This window comes from Bubalus bubalis, chromosome 1 (assembly GCF_019923935.1).
Source record: "Bubalus bubalis isolate 160015118507 breed Murrah chromosome 1, NDDB_SH_1, whole genome shotgun sequence".
In the NCBI taxonomy this organism is placed as follows: Eukaryota; Metazoa; Chordata; class Mammalia; order Artiodactyla; family Bovidae; genus Bubalus; species Bubalus bubalis.
Window position 1 is genome coordinate 87,332,361 of NC_059157.1, and position 22,786 is coordinate 87,355,146.

General features: G+C 38.3%; 1 protein-coding gene across 2 annotated transcripts in view; it reads left to right on the top strand.

Moving 5' to 3' along the window:
• EPHA6 (EPH receptor A6) overlaps positions 1 to 22,786 on the top strand; it is a 1,039,321-nt gene that overhangs the window by 1,004,486 nt on the left and 12,049 nt on the right. For both annotated transcript variants that reach the window (XM_025282417.3, XM_025282425.3), the window contains 2 exons: positions 14,849 to 15,042; positions 16,835 to 16,906. In XM_025282417.3, the coding sequence (XP_025138202.1) occupies positions 14,849 to 15,042; positions 16,835 to 16,906 (266 nt within the window). The remainder of the gene's footprint in view (positions 1 to 14,848; positions 15,043 to 16,834; positions 16,907 to 22,786) is intronic.

Consider the following 22,786-nt stretch of genomic DNA (forward strand, 5'->3'; position numbering starts at 1 on the left):
TGCATGAAGGTGAAAAGTGAAAGTGAAGTCACTCAGTTGTGTCCAACTCCTAGCGACCCCATGGACTGCAGCCCACCAGGCTCCTCCGTCCATGGGATTCTCCAAGCAAGAGTACTGGAGTGGGGTGCCATTGCTTTCTCCAAAAGTTACCTTGGTGGCTAATAATATTATAGAAGAGGGTAGTTCGCACACATTTGACCTCTATGGACTGTTGGACGTGGTAGAAGAGACAGTAGTCAAAATATGCTAGAATCCTGACAATGCAAGTGAATGTGCTGTCAGATCTGCAGATACATTTTCGTACCCCGTTCCCTCAGCCCAGAATCCAGACGCTGTCCACTCACCTGCCTTCTTCGAAGTATCTAACAGTTTCTGAGACAGTGGTAATGGGAAGTCAACTCTGATGGGATTCTGAATGTTCTCAGATGGAAACAAAGACTGTGTGGGTATGGATTTTTTAGAAAATCCATAGACGTAGTCAACTCTTGTCACATCTCTTCTGTTTTTTCCATTCAACTGCTTGAGCCTCACCTCCACACCTCATACTCATTATCCCATCCCAACCTCAAGTGGTCCAAATATCTTAAAGGTTTGTTCAGTGACAGAGAAAGGTTAATCTTTTGGACACCAATAAGACTGGGTTTTGGTTAGCTCACCATGACTTTTGTTTCTCCCTGACTTGAGGTGTTAATTCCAAAGCTGAGTGCCTGCTCTTGTGCCTACTGACTCTGGAGAATGCCAGGTCCAGAACCTACATGTAGCAGGTTCAAGGTCATCAAACGCTGTGCCACCATGCTCTTTAAAGCCCTGCATAAAAACACAAAGCCAGGTGGCTTAGTCCTGCAGAGCATTTTCCCTTAAGTACAGAGTGTGGCATGACCAGCAAACTGATACACTCCCAACATTTAAACTTTTTTAGATCCAGGCCATTTACTGTCCCTAAAGGAATTTTATTTGAAGGACCTTGTTGCTCTTTCCTGCCTCTGGGCCTTGTTTGGAGCAACTTTTGTCCAGCTCTGCTTCTTAAAATTGAATCTCAAGAGCAGAAATTCATCCCTTCACTCCCAGGAAGAACTCATCTTTTTTTAACCAGCTATCCAAGGTAATAGACGCCCCGGATTCAGTCACCATAGTTCCTACTCTACTCTTAACCCAAGATAAGGCTTGCCTGCTTCTCCTACTGTGACATGACTAAAATAGGCCATTCAAGCAAATCTCTAAAATAAGAAGTCCTCCTCCAGATGAATGAAAATCCTCACTGCACAGAAGAGCCCTCAGTTCAAGTACCTTCCTTAACTGGTGTTCCATATAGTCCTTGTCTTAACCAGTTCTCTGTCAGACCTAAAATAAAAAATTACCTAACTCAGAGGACTCCAAACTTTACTAATAATATACCCTTGCCAGTAAAAAGTTCTTTAGCATTCACAACTGACATATGTGTATTTATCTGCACATTATATATAAGTCCTACTGTACTAATACATTCATTTTTTGTTTAAAAAGTAATTTGTTGAGTATCTTCTCAGGAAGTAGAGATTCAAGGGAAAACAAACTGGATTGAACTTTTATGAAACTGAGGTTTAGGGAGGTGACATGATTTCCCTAGAATCACATAGTAAGTGCTTTGACAGTGATACTAAAAAAACAACTCTAATAACCTTCTAGAAGTCATGGGCAAGGAGGAGGGAAGATGAAATAACTGCCTCTTTCATGGTGATTTAGTTTACATCCATAAGCCAGTGATTTCTTGCCCTCATTGAGTTTATATTCTGGCAAGAGGGCAACAGACTTTACAGAAAGTAAATCAGTAAAATATGTAATATGTAACATGATCATTAGTGTTTGGGAGAGAAAAGTGAGAAAGGATAAGAAATGTTAGGAATTTGATTTTAAATATATAAATATATTGCCAAATACAGTTGTAAAAGTCATTCCATTTTGATCATAAAAGTCAGAGTCATTCTTAGTAGACATGCGTAAATAGTCTTTCTTACAGTAAGACGGGGCTTCCCAGGTTGCACAGTGGTAAAAATTATGCCTGCCAATACGAGGGATGCAAGAGACTTGAGTTCAATCCCTGGGTCAGAAAGATTCTCTGGAAAAGGAAATAACAACCCACTCCTTTATTCTTGCCTAGAAAATTCCATGGACAGAGCAGCCTGGTGGGCTTCAGACCATGATGTCGCAAAAAGTTGAATGCGACTGAGCTCATGCATGTGTGTGTGCACGTGCACGCACACACACACACACACACACACACACACACTCATGTATAAGACAAATAAACATAAAGAGAAGTTCTATTATTTTTTCTGTCTCCTGGATTATCATTTTACCACATGGGGTACTTTGTACCACCAGTTTGGTAACCACAACCACCATTAGGTAGACTATAATTCAGCCATGAAAAGTGCCTCAGTTTCATGACCAACAAATATAATAAAAGGATGAGGTTAAATGATATTTAATATCCCTTTTAACAGTAACATGCTATGTCTTTATAATCTCTGGAGAAATAATTATCATACTTGTCTCAGCAAAGAAATGGTTCACGTTGTTCTTTTCTTCAGTTTAGGAATTTCTGTGAGGGTACAAGAATCCGATAGAACCTCCACAGAGCAGAGCATGTACAAGTGTAGATCCAGATGACAAGACAGATTTTCTAGGAGAGCAACTTCTGAGAGAAAAGGCCCAAATGTGTAATTTCCATCATAGACCCGCTTGTAAACTGTCCTTAGTTGCTGCCTAGAGCAGTCCAAAATCTGGTGTCAGCTCCTCCCTTCCTGGATCATGTCCAACAGTTTACGCAGTCATTCTGGCCATGTGTGTTGATGACCTGTGTCCAGGATGAACATTTAGAGAGCCATTCTGTCTGTTAAACCTCATATGGCCATAAAGACCATATCTGGAATCAGAAGTTGCTGCAGCCAGGAATAGACTCCTGACATTAAGCCCATCCTCATTCATTCTGTGTTGTCAGTATCCACAGTGCAAGGCTGAAGCCTCCCTCCACCCAGTGCTTTGTTGTTTTTCAAGGACTAGACAAGAGCTAAGCTAGTTATTTTCATGGTCTTTGGGTAGCTACCAAAGAATATGTAAGCAAGAATTGGAAACAAGGAGGAGAACAGAAATTTCTGAGGGGAGGGAAAAATGCCAAACCCTTGAGGTCCTCAGATCAATATAAGAGAGGAAAGTACTAACAGCTAAAATCTTTTATGTATTTTGTGAATATATTTCCTGCTGCAGTGAAGAGAGTTGAAATTCTGTTTAGCTTAACATACTGGAAGTCAGTGTATCTGTGACAGATCCTGTAACCAGAATTTCTGTTTGAAAGCAGAAATAGCTTAATCAAAACTTTCTGAGCTGCTCTCTCCAAATACTGGTTATTTCCTATTTGTCCTGAATTTCTCATGTTTGGTTAAGTTCGGTCTTGTATTTGACTTTCTGCAACCACGGTGTGTTTTAAATAAGAAAAGTCATTTTTAGACAATAAAAGTTCAACTATTTTCTGTTTGAATATTTTATATTTTTATTACATTTTGTGGAGTTTAATTTAAGGGCTTAGCTAAATATGGAATGTTAACATGCTTTAGGATTTTAAATGAGTATAGAAAATTTCAGGTAGTTTTTATGAGGTAGTCCTTTCATTCTGCAGACTGTGGCATATTTTATTGCAATGAACAATTCTGAGTTTGCATAGTCTATTTTAGAGAATAATATAATGAGTTTCCCAAAAGTCAGTAGTAATGTACATTAGGGAATATACAAAAGGAAATGAGAAAAAGCAGTGCAGAAGACTAGTCCATGTATGGCCTACCAGGCATAACAGTAGATGCCATCTGCTTAGCCATTCAGCAGTTACTGATTAAACTCATGCCAGTCACTGGGCATGTGGGTAGGTCTGGAGAACTTGAAAATCCAGCCCTCACTTTCAAGAAGCCCTCTGTGTAGGTGAGGAGATGAAGTTCTGGCATTTCTAAGTCGTGCTCCTGCCCCCAAGTAGAATGTATACTCCTCAAGGGTAGACTCAGGCCTTCTTTTTCTTTTTAATATAAACAACATTGTGTGAATGCAACATAGTTATTTTTTAACATATGCCCAAAAAAAGCATGCATGCCCTATTATTTAAGGTATTTTTGATTATATAAGCTTTCCCAGTGGCTCCACAGGTAAAGAATCTGCCTGCAAAGTAGGAGACATAGGAGACATCGGTTTGATTCCTCAGTCAGGAAGATCCCCTGGAGAAGAAAATGGCAACCCACCCCACTATTCTTGCCTGAAAAGTCCCTTGGACAGAGAAACTCAAGGGCTGCAGTCCAAAGGGTCACAAAGAGTCAGACGCTACTGAGCAACTAAGCACAAGCAATTATAAAAAGCACCTGATACATAGAAGGTATTTAATTAATTGGTGGTAATAATCATAGCTTGCAATTTCTGAATTTACTGTGAGTCAATTATTTTAGATTATTGACTCATTTAATCTTCAAAATAATTCTCTAAGGTTGATACTATTTTTATTCCCATTTATAGATAAAAGGCTTTCTAGAAAATTTAAGCAACTTACCCAAGGTTGTATGTTAAGTCACTTCAGTTGTGCCTGACTCTTTGCGACCCTGTGGATTGTAGCCCACCAGTCTCCTCTGTCCATGAGATTCTCCAGGCAAAAATACCAGAGTAGGTTGCCATGCCCTCCTTCAGGGGATTTTCCTGACCCAGGGATCGAACCTACTTCTCTTACGTCTCTTGCATTGGCAGGTGGGTTTTTTACCTCTAGTGCCACCAGGGAAGCCCCAACCCCTGATAGAACTGAAGTTGGAGACCCCTGTTTTCCCCAAAGTGTGTGCTTTTACCCCTGAGCTATACTGTAGAAGTCTTAATTTTCAAAGGAGTCTCTATACCACACAAGCTCTATGAAATGAGATCAAAGCATCTTTAATTATGTATGCCTCTGTGTCACAGTAGAAGTGTTTCTATTATTTCCTATCAGCAAGAATGTGGATTGACTCACTGTTGTTTGAAAGTATAAATCTTTTCAGCAGTACTTTTTGTCTTGATGTTAAAAATTTATAAAATGTACTGTATTATATTTCTTAAAAATGTTTAAGGCAGTAGCTTAAAATAAAATTCTAATGGTCCACATATTTAGCCTATTACCAGAAACACGCCACAGGCACATTGAAGGCACAAATTTCCTCACTATTTTCTAAGAGTTTTAACTTTTTTTTAATGTATCACAGTATAATGTTTTATGTTATTTTCATCCGAGTTCAAAATAACTGTTGTTTACTACTTAATAGGAGTACATTGTAATGCTAGGAGCTACACTGGTTCCAAAGATGACACCAGGGGTATTGCAGTTCTTCCAACACTTATATTATGGAACGTGCTTAACTGAAGAAAATGCAAGCAAAACATGAACAGCAGGCAACATTAAGTAACCAAATCCCCACAGAGCTAATATGTCGGGGAAAAACTTGCACCACGTAAATGAGCGGCGACTTTGCTCAAACAAATGATCTGAATGCAAGACTAGAGACTTGGGTTTTGTCTGTTTTGTTTTTCCCTAGCATGTTGTTGTTTTTTTTTTTTTTTTAAAAAAAGAAAGAAAAAATTCGCCTGGAAGCAGTTTGAAGCCCAAATGCCTCCTGGGTATGGTATCATTTAGGCATATGCTACTAAGCCTGTTCAATTTCCCAAAAAGAGAACTGCTATCAGAGAACATCTCATTTGAGGTTTACTAGGAAACATAATGCTGCCTCAGTGTTTTTGTATTTTTTCTTCTCCTTACTTTTCAAAAGGTTTTATATAATAGTGAGTTTTTTTTAGATTGCTTTCTGAAGCTTACCTGAAGAAAAACAATACAATTCAACTTTACGATTTTTAATAGATGATGTGGTTGGAAATAACCTTTGACCTTATCTGAATTGGTTCCTCTTTTCAAAAGTTGAGAAGGAAGAAAATTACCTTTTACCATGTTTCTTGTTTGTCTTCATAATTCTAAAACCTTTCTCAATTATAGGTCAGTATTTTAGCCAAGAATGGTGGATATATAGAATCCACTTACCTTCAAATGCAGTATGATTTTATGATTCAGAGAGTCCAGTCATTTCCAATTTTTGTTTCTGATTAGATTTTCGAAACTCTGCTTTATTATGTAATGGTCCTTGTGTAATGATCTGTATAAGATACAGTAAATTGCTAAAGGCCCATTCCCATTATTTCCACCTTCCATATTACAGAGGGAGTTTTTGTACTTATTTGAATATGTTTCTACCAAAGCAATTTTCAAAATGACCTTTTTCTCATTTTTTTAAATAATTCCTCATATTGGTACATAGGCAGGAGCAACATTTTAATTAAATATACACTAATTACACTAGCATAATGCATGTCTGATACAGAAACAAGAGTAATAGGGGATATTGTGAGATTCAATCTACCACCATTGGAAATAATTCAAATAATAAAGTTCCAAGTAGAGGAAACCAATAACCAGTATGCTACTACCACAGTATAATTTTCAAGGGAATTCTTTTTTTTTTGCTGAAAGTATATACATACCAGAAACATTTTCATAAAAAAATTAACTATACCTTCCATTTCTGTTTGGAAGAAATTTACAATCTTTTGCTCTTATGATTTTTTATAATTCTTTGTTCTCTTTTAAAGCATATTTATAAAGAGGGCATCTTAAAATACTCTTTTACTGTATACTCATAAACTATGTTTCCAAAGATTTTAGGTATTTTTGCATGTGTGTGTGTTTGGTCATGTCCAAATCTTTGCAAATCCATGAACTGTAGCCCTCCAGGCTCCTCCGTCCATGGGATTTCCCAGGCAAGAATACTGGAGTGGGCTTCCATTTCCCTGTTCAGGTTGGGTTTTTTTTATGGGCCCTTAAAGTTGCCTGTTATCTTTCTAAAATTGAAATGGTGCACCAGTGAAGAAATGTTTGTTTTGGGTTTTTTGTTTTGTTTTTTTCCCCAGAGAGAACTTGGAAATATGGGCCTGAGTTTTAAGAATGTTGTCTTCTCATTTCAAAAATGTTGATTTGGAATATGTCTTTACATTGTTTTTATATTTCAAAAAATATACTTTGTTGGTGGGAACCTGCCTAGTAAAGAATATCTTGGCCTGCCAAATCTTCCTAATCTTAGTTTACAATGATATACTTTGGCCCATCTGGATTTTTGTCTCCCTACACTTGGAGCTCTGTGGGAAACAGTCCTTTCAAGGGATGCCAAGTCTAGATCTGGCAGTCAAAGAACTTTGAGATCAAGAGATGTTACCAGAGATCCTGCAGATTAAGCCTTCAGTTTCACTGACCCTAGAAATACAGCTTTTTGAGCTGAAAGGCACTGTCACAAGCACTGAATCCAGGCTCTTTTTTTTTTTTTTTTTTCTTTCTCTTAATGAGGAGACAGAGAATTGCCCAAGCACAGAGCTTGTTAGTGACATTTCAGACTCCAGGGCAGTTCATGTGACTCCTTCACTAATGCTCATTCCACTACTTACACACTGAAGCATGGTTGCATAGAAAGTTTTAATTATCTCAGTCTCAAGAAGTATGACTTTCAACTGTTAGGGCGGAAGATTTTCCAAACCATAAAACATATCATCAGCAACCTTTTAATCTATAAGAGGGCTACACTTTCTATATTCCCCCATTTTGTCCACTCATTCAGCAATCTGACTGGTGTCTTACTGAGGATGAACATTCTCCATTTTTATAGGTCCTTGACATTCTATGGAGACTTCCATAAAATAAGATTGGAGAACTGTCTGAAGTATAGGGTTTTAAAAAATTGTTTATCTTAAAGTTAGAAAGGAAACGTTATGTTTCCATGCCCTAGTGATTTACAAATTATAAATTAGCCTCAGAAAAAAGTGTTTTCTGTCTGTATCTTATTCTTTCACCACTCTTATGTGCTTAGTCTCTCAATTGTGTCCGACTCTTTGCGACCCTGTGGACTGTAGCCCGCCAGGCTCCTCTGTCCATGGGATTCTCCAGGCAAGAATACTGGAGTGGGTTGTCATTTCCTCTTCCAAGGGATCTTCCCAGCCCAGGGATCGAACCCACATCTCCTGTGTCTCCTGCATTGCAGGCAGATTCTTTACCTGATAAGCCATCAAGCGGAATGTTCACCACTCTATCCCCCTTTGTTTTTTTCAATGTACACTGATTTTCATTTGAGTTTTGATTGCTTTCCACTGAATTATAATTTCTGTATGTTGAAAAATATTGACTAAGAGAGTAGGTATAAGATTTTAAATGTGATTTACTTATAACCACTTCTTTCCTTTCTTTTTTCTTTCCTTCTTTTCCCTGTGCAGTCACAACCTTTAAATTGCATATCAGAAAACTACATTGCCAGGGCTTTCAGTTTTACTGTTTTATAAATCTGAATGTCCTCATATCTATAAGTAATCATCATCACGAAAAGTAGGGATATACTGGGACTCTGCTTCACCATCCACCTTCAACTTGAAATTACAGATTTTCCACAAAGTCATGATGAATATTTAGAGAGAAGACAAAAATAGAATCATTTCACATTTCATTTACTATTGTACATTTTGGCCCTTGCTAAAATTTTGAGACAGTTTATTTTAAAAGGAAGTATGAATAACTAAATTCACTGTGCTTCTCTTTGGGAGATATTGAGCAGTGTTATAACATAAAAATGTGATTACCTGCACAGCCCAAACATTTCTTGTTCAACGGCATTGTTCAGGGATAACTCAGTGTCTTCCTATTGACTGTCTGCTCCTTGTTTGCCTAGTTTAATAAAAGGTTCACATTGTCTTCTTTGATTCAGAAACCTTCAGCACAATTGGAAAACTCATCAGATTCAACAAGAGCAGAACAGTCTGCTACGTGCCCCAACTGAGCCCAGTGTTGATTCTAGGATGCTAAAAATTGTAGTGTCAATGACAAGGAACCAGTATGATCTATTTAGAATAACCTGCCAGGTTTTAGATAATAACTTCTGACAAAATCTAATTCCTTCTGCCTCTGCACAGAAGTTATCACTGCAGTCATTTTCGTATTTTTTCACTTTATTTTAATTTTCTTCTTACACTTTAAAATAAGGATATAACCTTGCATAATTCTTCTCCAAAGGATGACAGCCTACAACTATCATAAAACCATACTACTAACAACATTCTCTCTAGTAATTATCACCCCTTCATATCCTAAAACAAATCTCATTTAGTATTTTAGACAAAGCACTCCATATGCTGCTGGCTGCCTGTCAGTTCTTAAGTAGGGAACCAGAAATGCCTATAAAACAAAACTTCCCACAAAAGACATGTTTATGAAGATAAAGGTTAATAGACAGCTGCCATAGATCACATATATGACAATTGAAGTTCACTCTTTGGTTTGACAAGGCATTGTTTTAGATGCCAGGAACTCATGGAAAAAAGAAATAGTTCCTGCCCTTGAACTCGGCTTGCCCAGCTCAGAGAGTGCAAGTGTTTTGTGGCCAAAGCAGAGGAGAAGCAGGACCATGCCAGAGGTGAGGACTGAAAACCTGGGTCATAGTGAGCTGCTGCAGAATTCCAGATATGGAAGGAGTGTGATCACAGTTTCACATCAGCAGGTTTGCTTCGGGTACACTGCAGGAGTTATTGAGGGAGTTAGAGGGGAGACAGAAAGACTAATTAAGTGGCTGTTGCAGTGATCAAAACAAAAAATAAATCATTTGAAAAGAGGATTTGAAAATGGGCTGTATTTAAAGTATATGAAGTTGGTGGAATCAACATCTAAGTTAGTTTTGAGCACCAGGAAAGACAGAAGCCCAGAGGACCCACTGATCTCTAACTTAAATCACTGAAAAAAGAATGCTACCCTTTTCAGAGGACAGAAATGCCAAACTTAGGAACAAGGTTAGTTTTGAACAACAGCAAAAGAAAAAAAAAATCATGTCACCTGTGTGACAACTTTATGAAGTGGTATATCCCAGAGACAGTAGATGTAGAAATCTTGAGAGAAAGCTGAACCGGAGCTACAAGAATGAAAGTCATCAGCAGTGGGTGAGTGAAAGCATGGAGTGTGTAAATGTCTACGAGAAGCTCAAGAGCTAATCCTAGGGGATGAGTCTGGAACGCAGCACAAGACTCAGGACAGGTTTTTTTCTACCACTGTCGTGATTCAGAGGCTACCAAGGTGATAATATAGGTCCAGTCTTCAGGAAATTACTAGCTATGTGAATCTGACACAATCTGCTCATCAGTTAGAGCTTCAGTTTTCTTACCTGCAAAATATGTATAACCACACTCACATAGAAGGTAAACTATGTTAAAATACCTAGCCCAGAAATTGACATATAATAAGCTCTCAAAGTTTCATATGTTAACTTGAATCAGAAACCAGAAACCTCATAGAAAATTTAACTCATGGTCACTCCAGCCCCAAAATTGCTCCTCCTCCTTTGTTTCCTTGAACAAGCCCAAACCCTAGAAGTCAATCTTCTCTTCTCCCTCTACTTCCCTGTCTAATCTCACCCGAGTCCTACATTCCTGTCAAGTCAATCTACTGCTTGTACCCTATGGCCTCTGTTTCAACTAAGGCTATCCTGACTTCTTGCCTGGATCACTGCAAGCCTCCTTCCTGGCCTTCCCTGTCCTCCCACTCTTATAGTGCAGCCAGAGTGAGCTTCCAAAGGGCAAATCTAATGCCATCTACTTGCCAAAACCCTTCTCCCCTTTGCATAAAGTCTGTGTTTATAGCATGAAAAATCATTCATGATCTCAAAAAACATAGTTTTTACTTAACCTTCCAGCCTCAAATCTCACCATTCTTCTCTTTGAGGAATCTGGTCTAGTTACAGAAATCTACTTCAATTCCCTAGTTAGATCACATCTCTTCTCTTAGACCCATCTAATCTCATGGACCCTGCTACCTTCTACATTCAGTTCACCTCCCCTGAGAAGTCTCCCAAAGGCTCAGATAGGTACTCTTCTGACAAATTTCCATGACTCCCTGTTCTACATAGCATGTTCCATATTCATTAGATTATATATTTGATCACCTTCTTTAGATTATATGTTTCCTAAAGACAGAGATGTTTCTTACTCATTATGCTATCCCTTATACATGGTATGTTTAATAGTACATTTTAAATGATGAATATTTATCTCTTTGGATAAATAAAAAATCCATTAGAAATATGTTGTATCTTTTAACCATTTTTTGAATCCTATTGCTCAAGTTTCTTCTCTAGCTCCTTGGTCACCTTCATTAGATTATATATTTCCTAAAGACAGAAATGTTTCTTACTCATTATGCTATCCCTTATACATGGTATGTTAATAGTACATTTTAAATGATGAATATTTATCTCTTTGGATAAATAAAAAATCCATTAGAAATATGTTGTATCTTTTAACCATTTTTTGAATCATATTGCTCAAGTTTCTTCTCTAGCTCCCTTCTAATTCAAAACTTTTAAGTGTGTGTAGTGTTTGCCAGTTGAAGTTCTCTATGTTTACTTTCCTTGTCTGTAAAGTGGGGATAAAAATAGTACCTACCACATAATATTACTGTGAGGATTAAAAGAGTTGACACATGTAAATCACTTAGAAATAGCACCTGGAAGTAGTCAAGAGCTCTCAATAATTGTTAGTAATTATTATTGTCACTGTTGTTGTTATTAGCATTTCCTCTAAGGTGGGACCTTCATGATTGATATCTGTCATGAACCAGGGCTCAGGACAAATTTCACAAAGTCACAAGTTAAAGAACAGGGAAAACTTTAAACCTAGAGGTCAGCAAGGAGAAATGTCATGAGTCCCCAAGTCTCCCAGTATCCCCACGGAAAGGCACGGTGGGACTAGACACTTGCTGAACACATTGTGGATAAAGGTTCCAGATGAAGGACCCCACTTTCTTGTCACTGTCTCTTCCTACAGGATACTCATGAGAACAACTTTGTCAAAAGAGAATAGACAGCTTGCTTGGCACCAAGCAATCTGGATTTGGGTGTCAACTGTTTACAGGAGTTGTCTGGAAAAGTCAGGTCTCCAGCAGCTAAGGATGTCTGGGTCATGGGAAACAGTAAACCTTATGGACAGGAGGAAAAAGCCACCAGTCTTTACAGGAATCTGACTTTGGGTCCAGTGCCTTCGTCTTAGAGAAGAACATGGCCCAATCTCACTTGGCTCATTGTCCAGCCAAACCAGAGAGAAATCAGGAGATCATTTTGAACAATAATGCTTGATGTCCCAATTTTTTATGAATATTTCTTTCTGAGGCACTTCAAATGCTGACTTGCTTCTGCTTTGACTCCCTCTTGGGTAGTTGAAACTCCAGATTTTCTACGAGTCTGCTCCTATATCAAGACAAACCCCAAAATTGCCTCGAATAGCTTTTGTTTTGGTCAATAACATTAATTAATGCATCAGATACCATAAATAGGGATAAATATACAAAATATAGACATGAAATTCCTGCTTTCAAGTATATTTCACCTGAGAGGAAGCAGGTGAAAAATTATAATACAGTGTAATAGATGCAATAATAGAAATGTGTACAGGACTCAGAAGCAGTCAGAAATGACTCTGTTCAGCCAGAGGTTACATTTTGCAAACTATGAAGTAAATATGTTTTTGATTTATCCTTATTACAAAACTTAGGATTGGATTTGAAGTCCAGTTAGCAGATATACAACAAAAGATAAAATGGTAATCATCACTCCTAAAATTGATATAAAACAATTGATATAAAACAGGAGAGGAAGACATTTTCATGAGAATTGAAAAGCATTCCTGCAGACTAGCCAGAGGACAAGTTTGGAAGCTATAAGGAACTAAGTTCAGATTTCAGCTCTGCTGCCTATGCTGTGTGAATTTAGGCAAGTTTCCTAACTTATCTGAGTCTAAATTTCCTCATTTAAGAATAAGGATAATAATAACTACCATATTGAGTTATTTTAAGCAGTAAATGAAAAAAAAAACATGCAAAGCATTTAGCACATGATACTTAATAAAGGCAGCTAATTTTTTTCTCAGACTATAACTTCACTTGTCATCTATTCTATGCACTTATAATTAGGTAACTCTGAAATTGCATAGAGAGGTCTCTTAGGGTGGGAATTTAAAGTCTTTCTATAATGGAATTCTATTCTATTTTTCTTAGTTACTTTCTAAAGCTATCCACAGTAGTTTTGATGCACTATAATCATTTTTATACATATCCTGTTTTACTAAAATGTGTTGCAAAATGTGTTAAAATTCAGGCCTAGTCAGTAGCAAAAATAGTCAGAAAACAGGTTAGAAAAAGCATCATATTTAATAATAGATATACAATGAACAGGAAAAAAAGCTAGTATTCTGATAGGTTAAAGTGTTCTGGTCACAGACACTGATGGGATTATGAAAAATTACCTATTACTAAAAAGCTAAGCTTAACAATTAAGAGGAGGTTCCTGCAGCCTATTATTGCTTCTTTTTACAGACTACTTCTAGCATAAATTATTGATATCTTAGAGTCATGTCAAATGGTGTCACATAAAAAAGAAAATGAGTTTTTTTTAATTATAGAAAGTGAAAATGCATAGAGGGTGCTACAATAAAGAGAGCACTGATAACAATATTTACATTTGCATTTTTGTATTTTTGTTGTTGGCATGGGGAAGAGATGAGATTGCTTCTCTGTAAATATCAGGCTGTCCCTCAATTTTCCCATGTCAAAAATACAGAAAATAAACCCTTTCTTTTGTCTTTCCCCCAGAGATAATGTAAGAATAGTTACATGAATAATTTTGAACTCTTCATTTAAAAATAAACTACATAAATTCCAGGTCAATTTTACTGCATGATTAGGAAATTCCAGTGGGTTATATATTAAAAAGATAAATAGTAAATATCTTACCTTATCTTGATGTGATTTCTTAAGTACGAAAAAAATAAAATAAAATTACTGTCGTCTTGTTGTTACTCTTAACTTTGGCTTCTTACAGAGATTCCTTTCCCTAGAGCTGCATTGTCCTATATAGTAACCACTTGCCCCTGTGGCTATTTAAAATGTAAGGTCAATTAATTAAAATTAACTGGAAGTAAAATTCAGCTCCTCAGTCTTACTAGCCACATTTCAAGTGCTCAACAGCCACATGACCACTTGCTATCACACTGAACAGAGGGAGTATTTCTGTCATCATGGAAAGTTCTGTTAGACAGTGCTAGCCCAGAGGATACTCAGGCTAAATGTCCTGTTTCTCTGTGGTCTTAAACTGAACACTGATAGCATTTTGAAGATTAAATTACCTTAGAAATTCTGGAAGGACTTCATAATCATGTCAGTGTGAGACTAGGGGAAAGCCAGAAGTAAGTGAAGAGGAATTAAATGGCAAATAAAGAAGAAAGAAGGAAGGATGGCTGCAAAAAGAATATGCACTGACATTATTATAAAAGAATAAAAAGTGATTCAGGAATTTAGCAGAAGTACAATTTTACTTATAACATTTGTCACATATGGTTTTTACTAAATGCATCCATATTAGGCTGACTTTCTGATGTCCTAATTGGGTTTTGAGACATTCCAGCTAAATCACACAAAAACTATTTCTGGACATTGTGATGAAATTTAACCTCTCATCTCTATACCACAAGTTTAAAAAACATATTTTTCCTCTCAAGAGGAGTCAGCAGATGCTATGAAGATACTTGTAATTCTTGGTCACAATTTTTGTATTTATCCTTGTCTAGACTACATGCACTCACAAGTAGTTTTCATGCTTACCAATGTTTTGGTTTCCACTTCCTGTATGAAAGGAATTATAACTTAGTGTATGTATTGTTTGTCCCCAGAAGTAAGAGGATAACTGTGTATGTTTGCATTTAGGTCATCCTGTCCATTGAAGAAGGTTACAGACTACCAGCTCCCATGGGCTGTCCGGCCTCTCTACACCAGCTGATGCTCCACTGCTGGCAGAAGGAGAGAAATCACAGACCAAAATTCACTGACATTGTCAGCTTCCTTGACAAACTGATCCGCAATCCCAGTGCCCTTCACACCCTGGTAGAGGACATCCTTGTGTAAGACGCATAATGTTGATTTTTCCCCTTGACAATCATGATTTCTTTCAGGCTGCAGACAAGACTAACAGGTAAAGAGGAGAAAGTTTGCCTTGATAACTGTCTTGGTTGTCTACTTTTTAGGATATTTTATGTAAGCCGTATTTATCAGCTGAAAAGGCAATTTATTAACATTTTTAAATGATTTTTTTCCACAAGAAAGCAGTTTCCCCCTTTCTGTTTCTCCATATCTAATCTTTATGAATCCCTTTTTCAATATTTTTTCCTGTGTGGGTCTATAGTATTTATAATTCCTTTCTTGATTTACTGATTTTTCCTTATAAGTAGAATGTGTGTGTGCATGTGTGTGTGTGTGTGTGTGCAGCCTCTTTAATTTTCATGTCCATTCAGTATTCTGTCCCTCTATTTGAAATGGCAAGCAAGACAGGGGCAATTTGTGAATCAGTCAGGAGCAAGGATGTTTCCTGCTGATATGATCACATCCAGCTGTTGTTACTTTCCATTGCTAAAACCAGAAAAAGACAGATGACAAGACAAGAAAATGAAAGAGTTCATCTCCCATTTTATAAAAGTCAGTAGAGTTGAGAAGATCTACTCACTTCTCTCTGAAAAGCAATTATAAGAGGGCGAGTAGAAGGGAAAAAAAAAAAAAACACACTACCATCTATGTCTGAATGTACTACATTTAAAACACTATCAAGTTGAAAATACATTTCTGAATTTAGACCAAATTGGACTTAAACATAACCAAAGCACGTTCAAAGCTTACTTTCCTGACTCAGGAGATGGCCAATGGGCTATGCAGATGTTCAGCTTTAGGTCAGAAGTTCAAGTCAATGCCAGTTTGAGTGACAATGAGGCCAAAGGCTCTTCAAGGACTCCTCAAAACAAGCCTCAGTTCACAGCAGAGCGCAGAAGAGTTCACCTCTAAATCATTAATTGGCAGCCTCAGTAAAGTGAAGCCAAGCATGAAATAGCTAGAGATTAAACTATTACTCTAGCCGTCTTCCCTCAAGCAGTCCAGCATAGGAAGCTGGAGTGGTGAGGGTAGGGTGGGGGTGCCACTTTGGATTTTATCATAAAAGCAATGGGCAGCCCTTGAAGGATTTTAAGCAAGAGAACAGCCTGATCACATTTGCATTTCTGAAACATCACTCCAGGGCTGATTTAAACTGAAAGTGTAAAACAAGGAACAAGACTGGAAGCAGGGGCTGTCAAATGTTTGCAGCAAGCCCAACTAGGAAAGGTCAGGGCAAAGAAACAGGAAGAATGTCACCCTCTGGAACACCAAGAGTTAAGAACTGACCTGGAGAAAAGTATACAAAGGAGACAGAGAAAAAACAATCAGACAGGTAATGAGGAAAGTAGGAAAGAGCAGTATCCGTAGAAGCCAGAAAGGGAAACAGTTCCAAGGAGTTTAGTGTCCCAGGCTCCACAAAGCACCAGTAAGATAAAAACGAAGTGTGTCCATTGGATTTAACAACTATGCACTTAGGAATGCACGGGTGGCCTTTCCAAGTGCATTTTCAGTAACATTGTGTAAGACAGACACGATGGGGGAGGAATGAACGTGAGGTCAGAGAGACGAGCAATACAAAGTACCACGTCCAGTACTGGTTTCTCAGAAAATCTGTCTCTGAAGAGAAAGAGAAGTAGTTGGAGAAAGTGTTTCATGGGCTTTGTTTTTATATGTTTTATTGAAGAGACAAGTGTGCTTTAATGTTGGGGAGAAAGCGCTGCTAGGATGTGGATTGAGTCTGAAATGATTTAATCTGGGCATCTTGCGCTACAGGGTGAATGGACTCCACAGCCAGTGCCCGCCAGCGGAACTCTCTGACTGTTCTATGACTGTAGAAGCAGGCAGGTAAGAGCCTTCTTTTTGAAGAAAAGCAGACTGAGAAAACGAATTCTTCCCTGCTTTTCCAAGATAATAAATGTTCATAATATTTGGAAAATAATGATAAAGAATCTAAGATGAGAAGATACCAAAAAGTACAAATGATCCAGAGGTAAAGTCCATATGAGGGCTGGTATCTGAGGGTTAGGCATTGTGGTTTAACGGGCTTTGTGCAGTAAGGCCGGAGAAAGGCAGGCTCCGTGATGGCCCATCACAGGCGGGCCAGGAGCTGGGCTTTATAGAAAGTTAGCAGTTTTAATTGAGTTCTAAACTCTAATCTTTGGGGATCCAATTGGAAGTCTTTCTGACTGATTTGCTCTCCTTGTTTCTGACAAAGATATATATGCTACAGACTTTGCTCTCAGTGTACTTTTGTTGGGAAACAAAAGGAACCAGAGTTATACAGGTATCATGCCTGAACCTTTATCAGCATTCTTGTTTTCAAAGCAGCCTGAGTGAGTTACCAATTTCTACCCCCTCACTCCCAGTGCCATCCACCCACCCTGATCCTAGAGCACTGAGACTGCCTGGGGAAAAGAGATGTGGTAGGTTGAAGAAAGGCAGTGTTAGCAACAGGATGCCTGGTTTGTTTTATGCTTACAAAGCCATGACATTGCCCCTCCACCCCAAAAATTCCAAAGCCTAGTCTCCCTTCGCCGAGTGATGTTGGGCTAAGGCGATGTGATAGAGCATAGAATTGCAGTCTGTCCTCCCATGTACCTCTCAAAGGTGAAAGCGTCTAAGAGTATAATCCACAACAGCTCCTATTAAACTCTCCTGTACCTCTTTCTCTATGATCCCCCTCCTTCCAAGTGTCTCTCACATTCCTGCACTGACATAACTCTCTCACCCACTACGCCCCCATGGTTTTTATTCCACTCTAATTGCTTTTTTTCTCAAGAATTCACCCAAGAAGCTTTTATCTGTTCTCTTGACAGTGTAGTAATAGGGGAAAAAATTAAGGTGATGAAAAGGGAGGAGGAAGGCTGAAACCCACAGCTTAATAATTTTATATGAGGGATACTGGAAATTTCATAAACATTAATTTTTCTTTCAAAAGACAGTATACCCAATAGAAAAAATCATTGGTCAGAGAAGGCTTTTATTATTTGAAACAGCCACTCCAAATAATGCTGACTTTTTTGTGCCTGACACACCCCCAGGGAGTATTCAGAGCTCTGTGAAATCCCCAGTCTTCTTGCTTTCTCTCCTACTCAAGAAAGTATATGGATATATAGATTAGGCTGCAGTCCATGGGGTGGCTAGGAGTCAGACACGACTGAGCAACTTCACTTCCACTTTTCACTTTCATGCATTGGAGAAGGAAATGGCAACCCACTCTAGTGTTCTTGCCTGGAGAATCCCAGGGACGGGGGAGCCTGATGGGCTGCCGTCTCTGGGGTCGCACAGAGTCGGACACGACTGAAGCGACTTAGCAGCAGCAGCAGCAGCAGTGATATTATAAGTATAGACTTAAATCCAATTGATTGTAAAAAATAATTTGAAAAAGTCCCTTAGTAATATAAGCAGTCATCCTCTCATGAATGAATTTCAAGGTAGCTTCACTTTCATTCACAGTACAATGATACCTTATAACTTCTTTTCAAAGTATCTGTAGCTTTCACATGATCCCCAGCCCCTGGGAGAAAGACCCAGCTTGAGGCCAAGGCTCCATAGAGAATGGCAATAGGAGCAGTGCCTGGCCAGGCCCCTTGAAACACCCCTATTCCCTTTCCCCTGACCCTCAGGATCAATCTTAAAGTTACTCACAACCCCAAGCAAGCATATTACCATGGGATCCAGAATTACATCTGGGGCCCAATAGTTCAATAGTACAAAGTGGTTCTCACTCACACCACCCACATTGTCCTACACACTCACTCTCCAACCTCTTCAAGCCCTAGCCCTGTTTCCTCTAGACACCAGAACCTACCAAGCTGGCCAGTGCCATTTTGGACAATGCTGCAGTGCAATAGGAAAATAGCACTTTTTTCCAGTCCCTGCTCCAGATCACCAGAATGTCACTGATAATTTTACACATTATGGGCTCCTTGAAAGCATCAGCTATAAGGTAGCATTCAGAATAAGGCAGCATTTGACCAGATGGACCAGTCCATGACAGAAATCATATTCCACCCAAGCCAAGGCAGAAAGGAATATTCTCATTACCTGCTGGGCCATAGTTAAGGATTTAATAATATTTAAGTTCTTAGGAACTGGAACCACCACTTGCCTCGGTACATAAAAGTCAACTGTTGAACTTTCAAGCACTTGATTTCTAGTGATGTATGAACGATGAAGGTAGGGAAAAGCTCAAATCAATATCATCTGCTTTAGAGAACTTCAAGTAAACATTATAAGGCTAAATGGTACTACCTCCTTCCATCCGATTAATAAAGCACCTATAATGCTGTCTTCTGAGGGCAATAACTTTCAACAATTTTATATAAATGCTTCCATTCATTTTTTAAAACATCTTGCTAAGTGCTGCCTAGGCTGTCCATAATTTCCACTTGTTAAATTGTTTATAAACCAAGTAATGGACAACTTATTCTGTTTAATTTTTATAACTAGTACTTATAATGTTGTTTCTCATGACAGAGAAATCACAGGCTGGCCAAAACCAATGCAATTGAGTGATAAGCAAAGCTTTGTGGATGAAAGACAGACTATCAAGTATTAATCAGGAAATGTGAAACTTCTACCCATTAGAAAATCTAAATTCAACTCACATGAACTGTTGCCACAATATGATAATAATACTGATGCTAATATCAATACTAATACTGATAGAAATTATCATCATCATTATCAACAGTAATTATTACTGCTGCTTGTTGAGAACCTACTATGAACCAGTCGTTATACTAGGCATGTTTATCTGTCATGTCATTTAATCCTGTTTTTATCTCCATCTTTCATGTGAGAAATCAGAGACTCAAAAGAGGCTAAATTTCCCAAGGGTACGCAGCAAATTTGGAAAACTCAGCAGTGGCTATAGGACTGGAAAAGGTCAGTTTTCATTCCAGTCCCAAAGAAAGGCAATGCCAAAGAATGTTTAAACCACTGCACAATTGCATTCATTTCACACGCTAGCAAAGTAGTGCTCAAAATTCTACAAGCTAGGCTTCAACAGTACGTGAACCGAGAATTTCCAGATCTTCAAGCTGGATTTAGAAAAGGCAGAGGAACCAGAGATCAAATTACCAGCATCTGTTGGATCATAGTAAATGCAAGAGAATTCCAGAAATTCTCATTTCTGGAATTGAAATAAGAAGTCAGTGCTTCATTGACTACACCAAAGCCTTTGACTGTGTGGATTAAAAAAAACTGTGGAAAATTCTTAAAGAGATAGGAATACCAGACCATCTAACCTGCCTCCTGAGAAACCTGTATGCAGGTCAAGAAACAACAGTTAGAACTGGACATGGAACAACAGACTGGTTCCAAATCAGGAAAGGAGTATGTCAAGGCTATATATTGTCACCCTGCTTATTTAGCCTATATGCAGAGTACATCATGCAAAATGCTGGGCTGGATGAAGCACAAGCTGGAATAAAGCTTGCCAGGAGAAATATCAATAACCTCAGATATGCAGATGACACCACCCTTATGGCAGAAAGCGAAGAGGAACTAAGAGCCTCTTGATGAAGTGAAAGAGGAGAGTGAAAAAGCTGCCTTAAAACTCAACATTCAAAAAAAAAAAACAAAAAACAAAAAAAAACTCAACATTCAAAAAACTAAGATCAGGACAAATAGCTGGGGAAACAATGAAAACAGTGACAGACTTTATTTTCTTGGGCTCCAAAATCACTGACATGGTGACTGCAGGCATGAATTTAAAAGATGCTTGCTCCTTGGAAGAAAAGCTATGAAAAACCTAGACAGCATATTGAAAAGCAGAGCAGAGACATTACTTTGCCAACAAAGGTCCATATAGTCAGAGCTATGGTTTTTCCAGTAGTCATAAATGGATGCAAGAGTTGGACCATAAAGAAGGCTGAGTGCCAAAGAATTGATGCTTTTGAACTGTGATGTGGGAGAAGGCTCTTGAGAGTCTCTCGGACTGCCAGGAGATTAAACCAGTCAATCTGAAAGGAAATCAACCCTGAATATTCACTGGAAGGACTGATGCTGAAGCTGAAGCTCCAGTGGCTTGGCCACCTGATGCAAAGAGCTGACTCATTGGAAAAGACCCTGATGCTGGGAACGATTGAAGGCAGGAGGAGAAGGGGATGACAGAGGATGAGATGGTTGGATGGCATCATGGACCCATTGGAGATGAGTTTGAGCAAGCTCCGGAAGTTGGTGATAGGAAAGCCTGGCATGCTGCAGTCCATGGAGTTGCAAAGAGTCAAACACAACTGAGTGACTGAACAACAACAACACACGGCAGGTAATTATTGAGTCAGGAATTTGAGTGAGAGCTACCAACTGCAAAGCCAGTTCTTTCCACTACAGAGTATACAGTCATCCAAAATTGTAAGATTATTTCCAGTACTTCAGTTTCAGAAATATGATTATTGGAAAACAGATACATTTTTGCATCTCCAGATAAATTTTATCTGGACTTCTCAGACTTCATAGGTGAAGTGTATAAAAGTTCCAAAAAGAATTTGTAGCAGTGCACAACCCGTTATTTTATGTTCTGCTAAGAAAATACAAGGATATAGAACATAAATATGCCCTCATTCATGGAAATAAAAGGAAGCATATTGTCTATATATTCCTTCAATGTCCTCTTGCAGTGCTCAGCCACTTGAAGAACATTACTTGAAAAAAGAAAATAGTAACTACAACAAAATACAGAAATGACGAAAATGTAGCAGCAACATAGTTCCAGAATTACATCCTCAGGCAATTTTGTAGATTGAATTTTTCCAGTGTTGGCAAATATCTGCTCTGCTTCTTTTCCTTGTTATGGCAAACATTACTTTCTCACAGAGCCCAGATGCTGCCTCTGTATCCTTTTTAAGACCACATTTTGATTACCACTGGCAATGAACTGTTGTTGACATATGAAATGAAATCTATTTCTGTCCCTCTGTGTGTACTTAGTTGTTCAGTCAAGTCTAACTCTTTGCGACCCCATGGAATGTAGCCTGCCAGGCTCCTCTGTCCACGGGATTTTCCAGGCGAGAATACTGGAGTGGGTGGCCATTTCCTTCGCCAAAGGATCTTCCCCACCCAGGAATCGAACCCGAGTCTCCTGTGTCTCCTGCATTGCACACCAATTCTTTAACCCACTGAGCCATCGGGGAATTATTTACATATAAAAAATGGACTTTCCTTGAGGTCCAGTGATGTTACTCAGAGTGTAGTGACCATATGCTAAGAACTCTACTCAGAATGTGGGAAATATTTAAACAATATTATTTCTACCCTGTATCTATCCTTCCTAATATTCAAACATATCTCTAATATTAAACTGAACAACAACATAATTTGCAAATTTGCTTTGAATTTCATTCCTTCATACTTTTTACCAGTTATTAGCCTTATTATGAGAATTAAATAATGTCAATAAAAAAACCTGATGACTTACTGAAAATAAAAGGCTGACAAAAAAATCATGCTCCCAGTTTAGCACTGTGGAGAGTCAGATTATTTGGAACAAAGAGATATTGCTCCCAAGCATGCAATAGTCACAAGATTTATGGCATGGTTCTATGCACTTAGGATTTTTATAACATCTTGTGCAAAATCACACTCTAAAATTTTTAAAGAATATCAAAAGTTTTCATTAATTGAACTTGTTTTCAAGTTGACAAGCCTAATTATAGGGAGGGCAGTGTTTTCCTTTTTTATCTAATTAGATAAATTCTTCCTTCAAAAGATAGGTAGGTA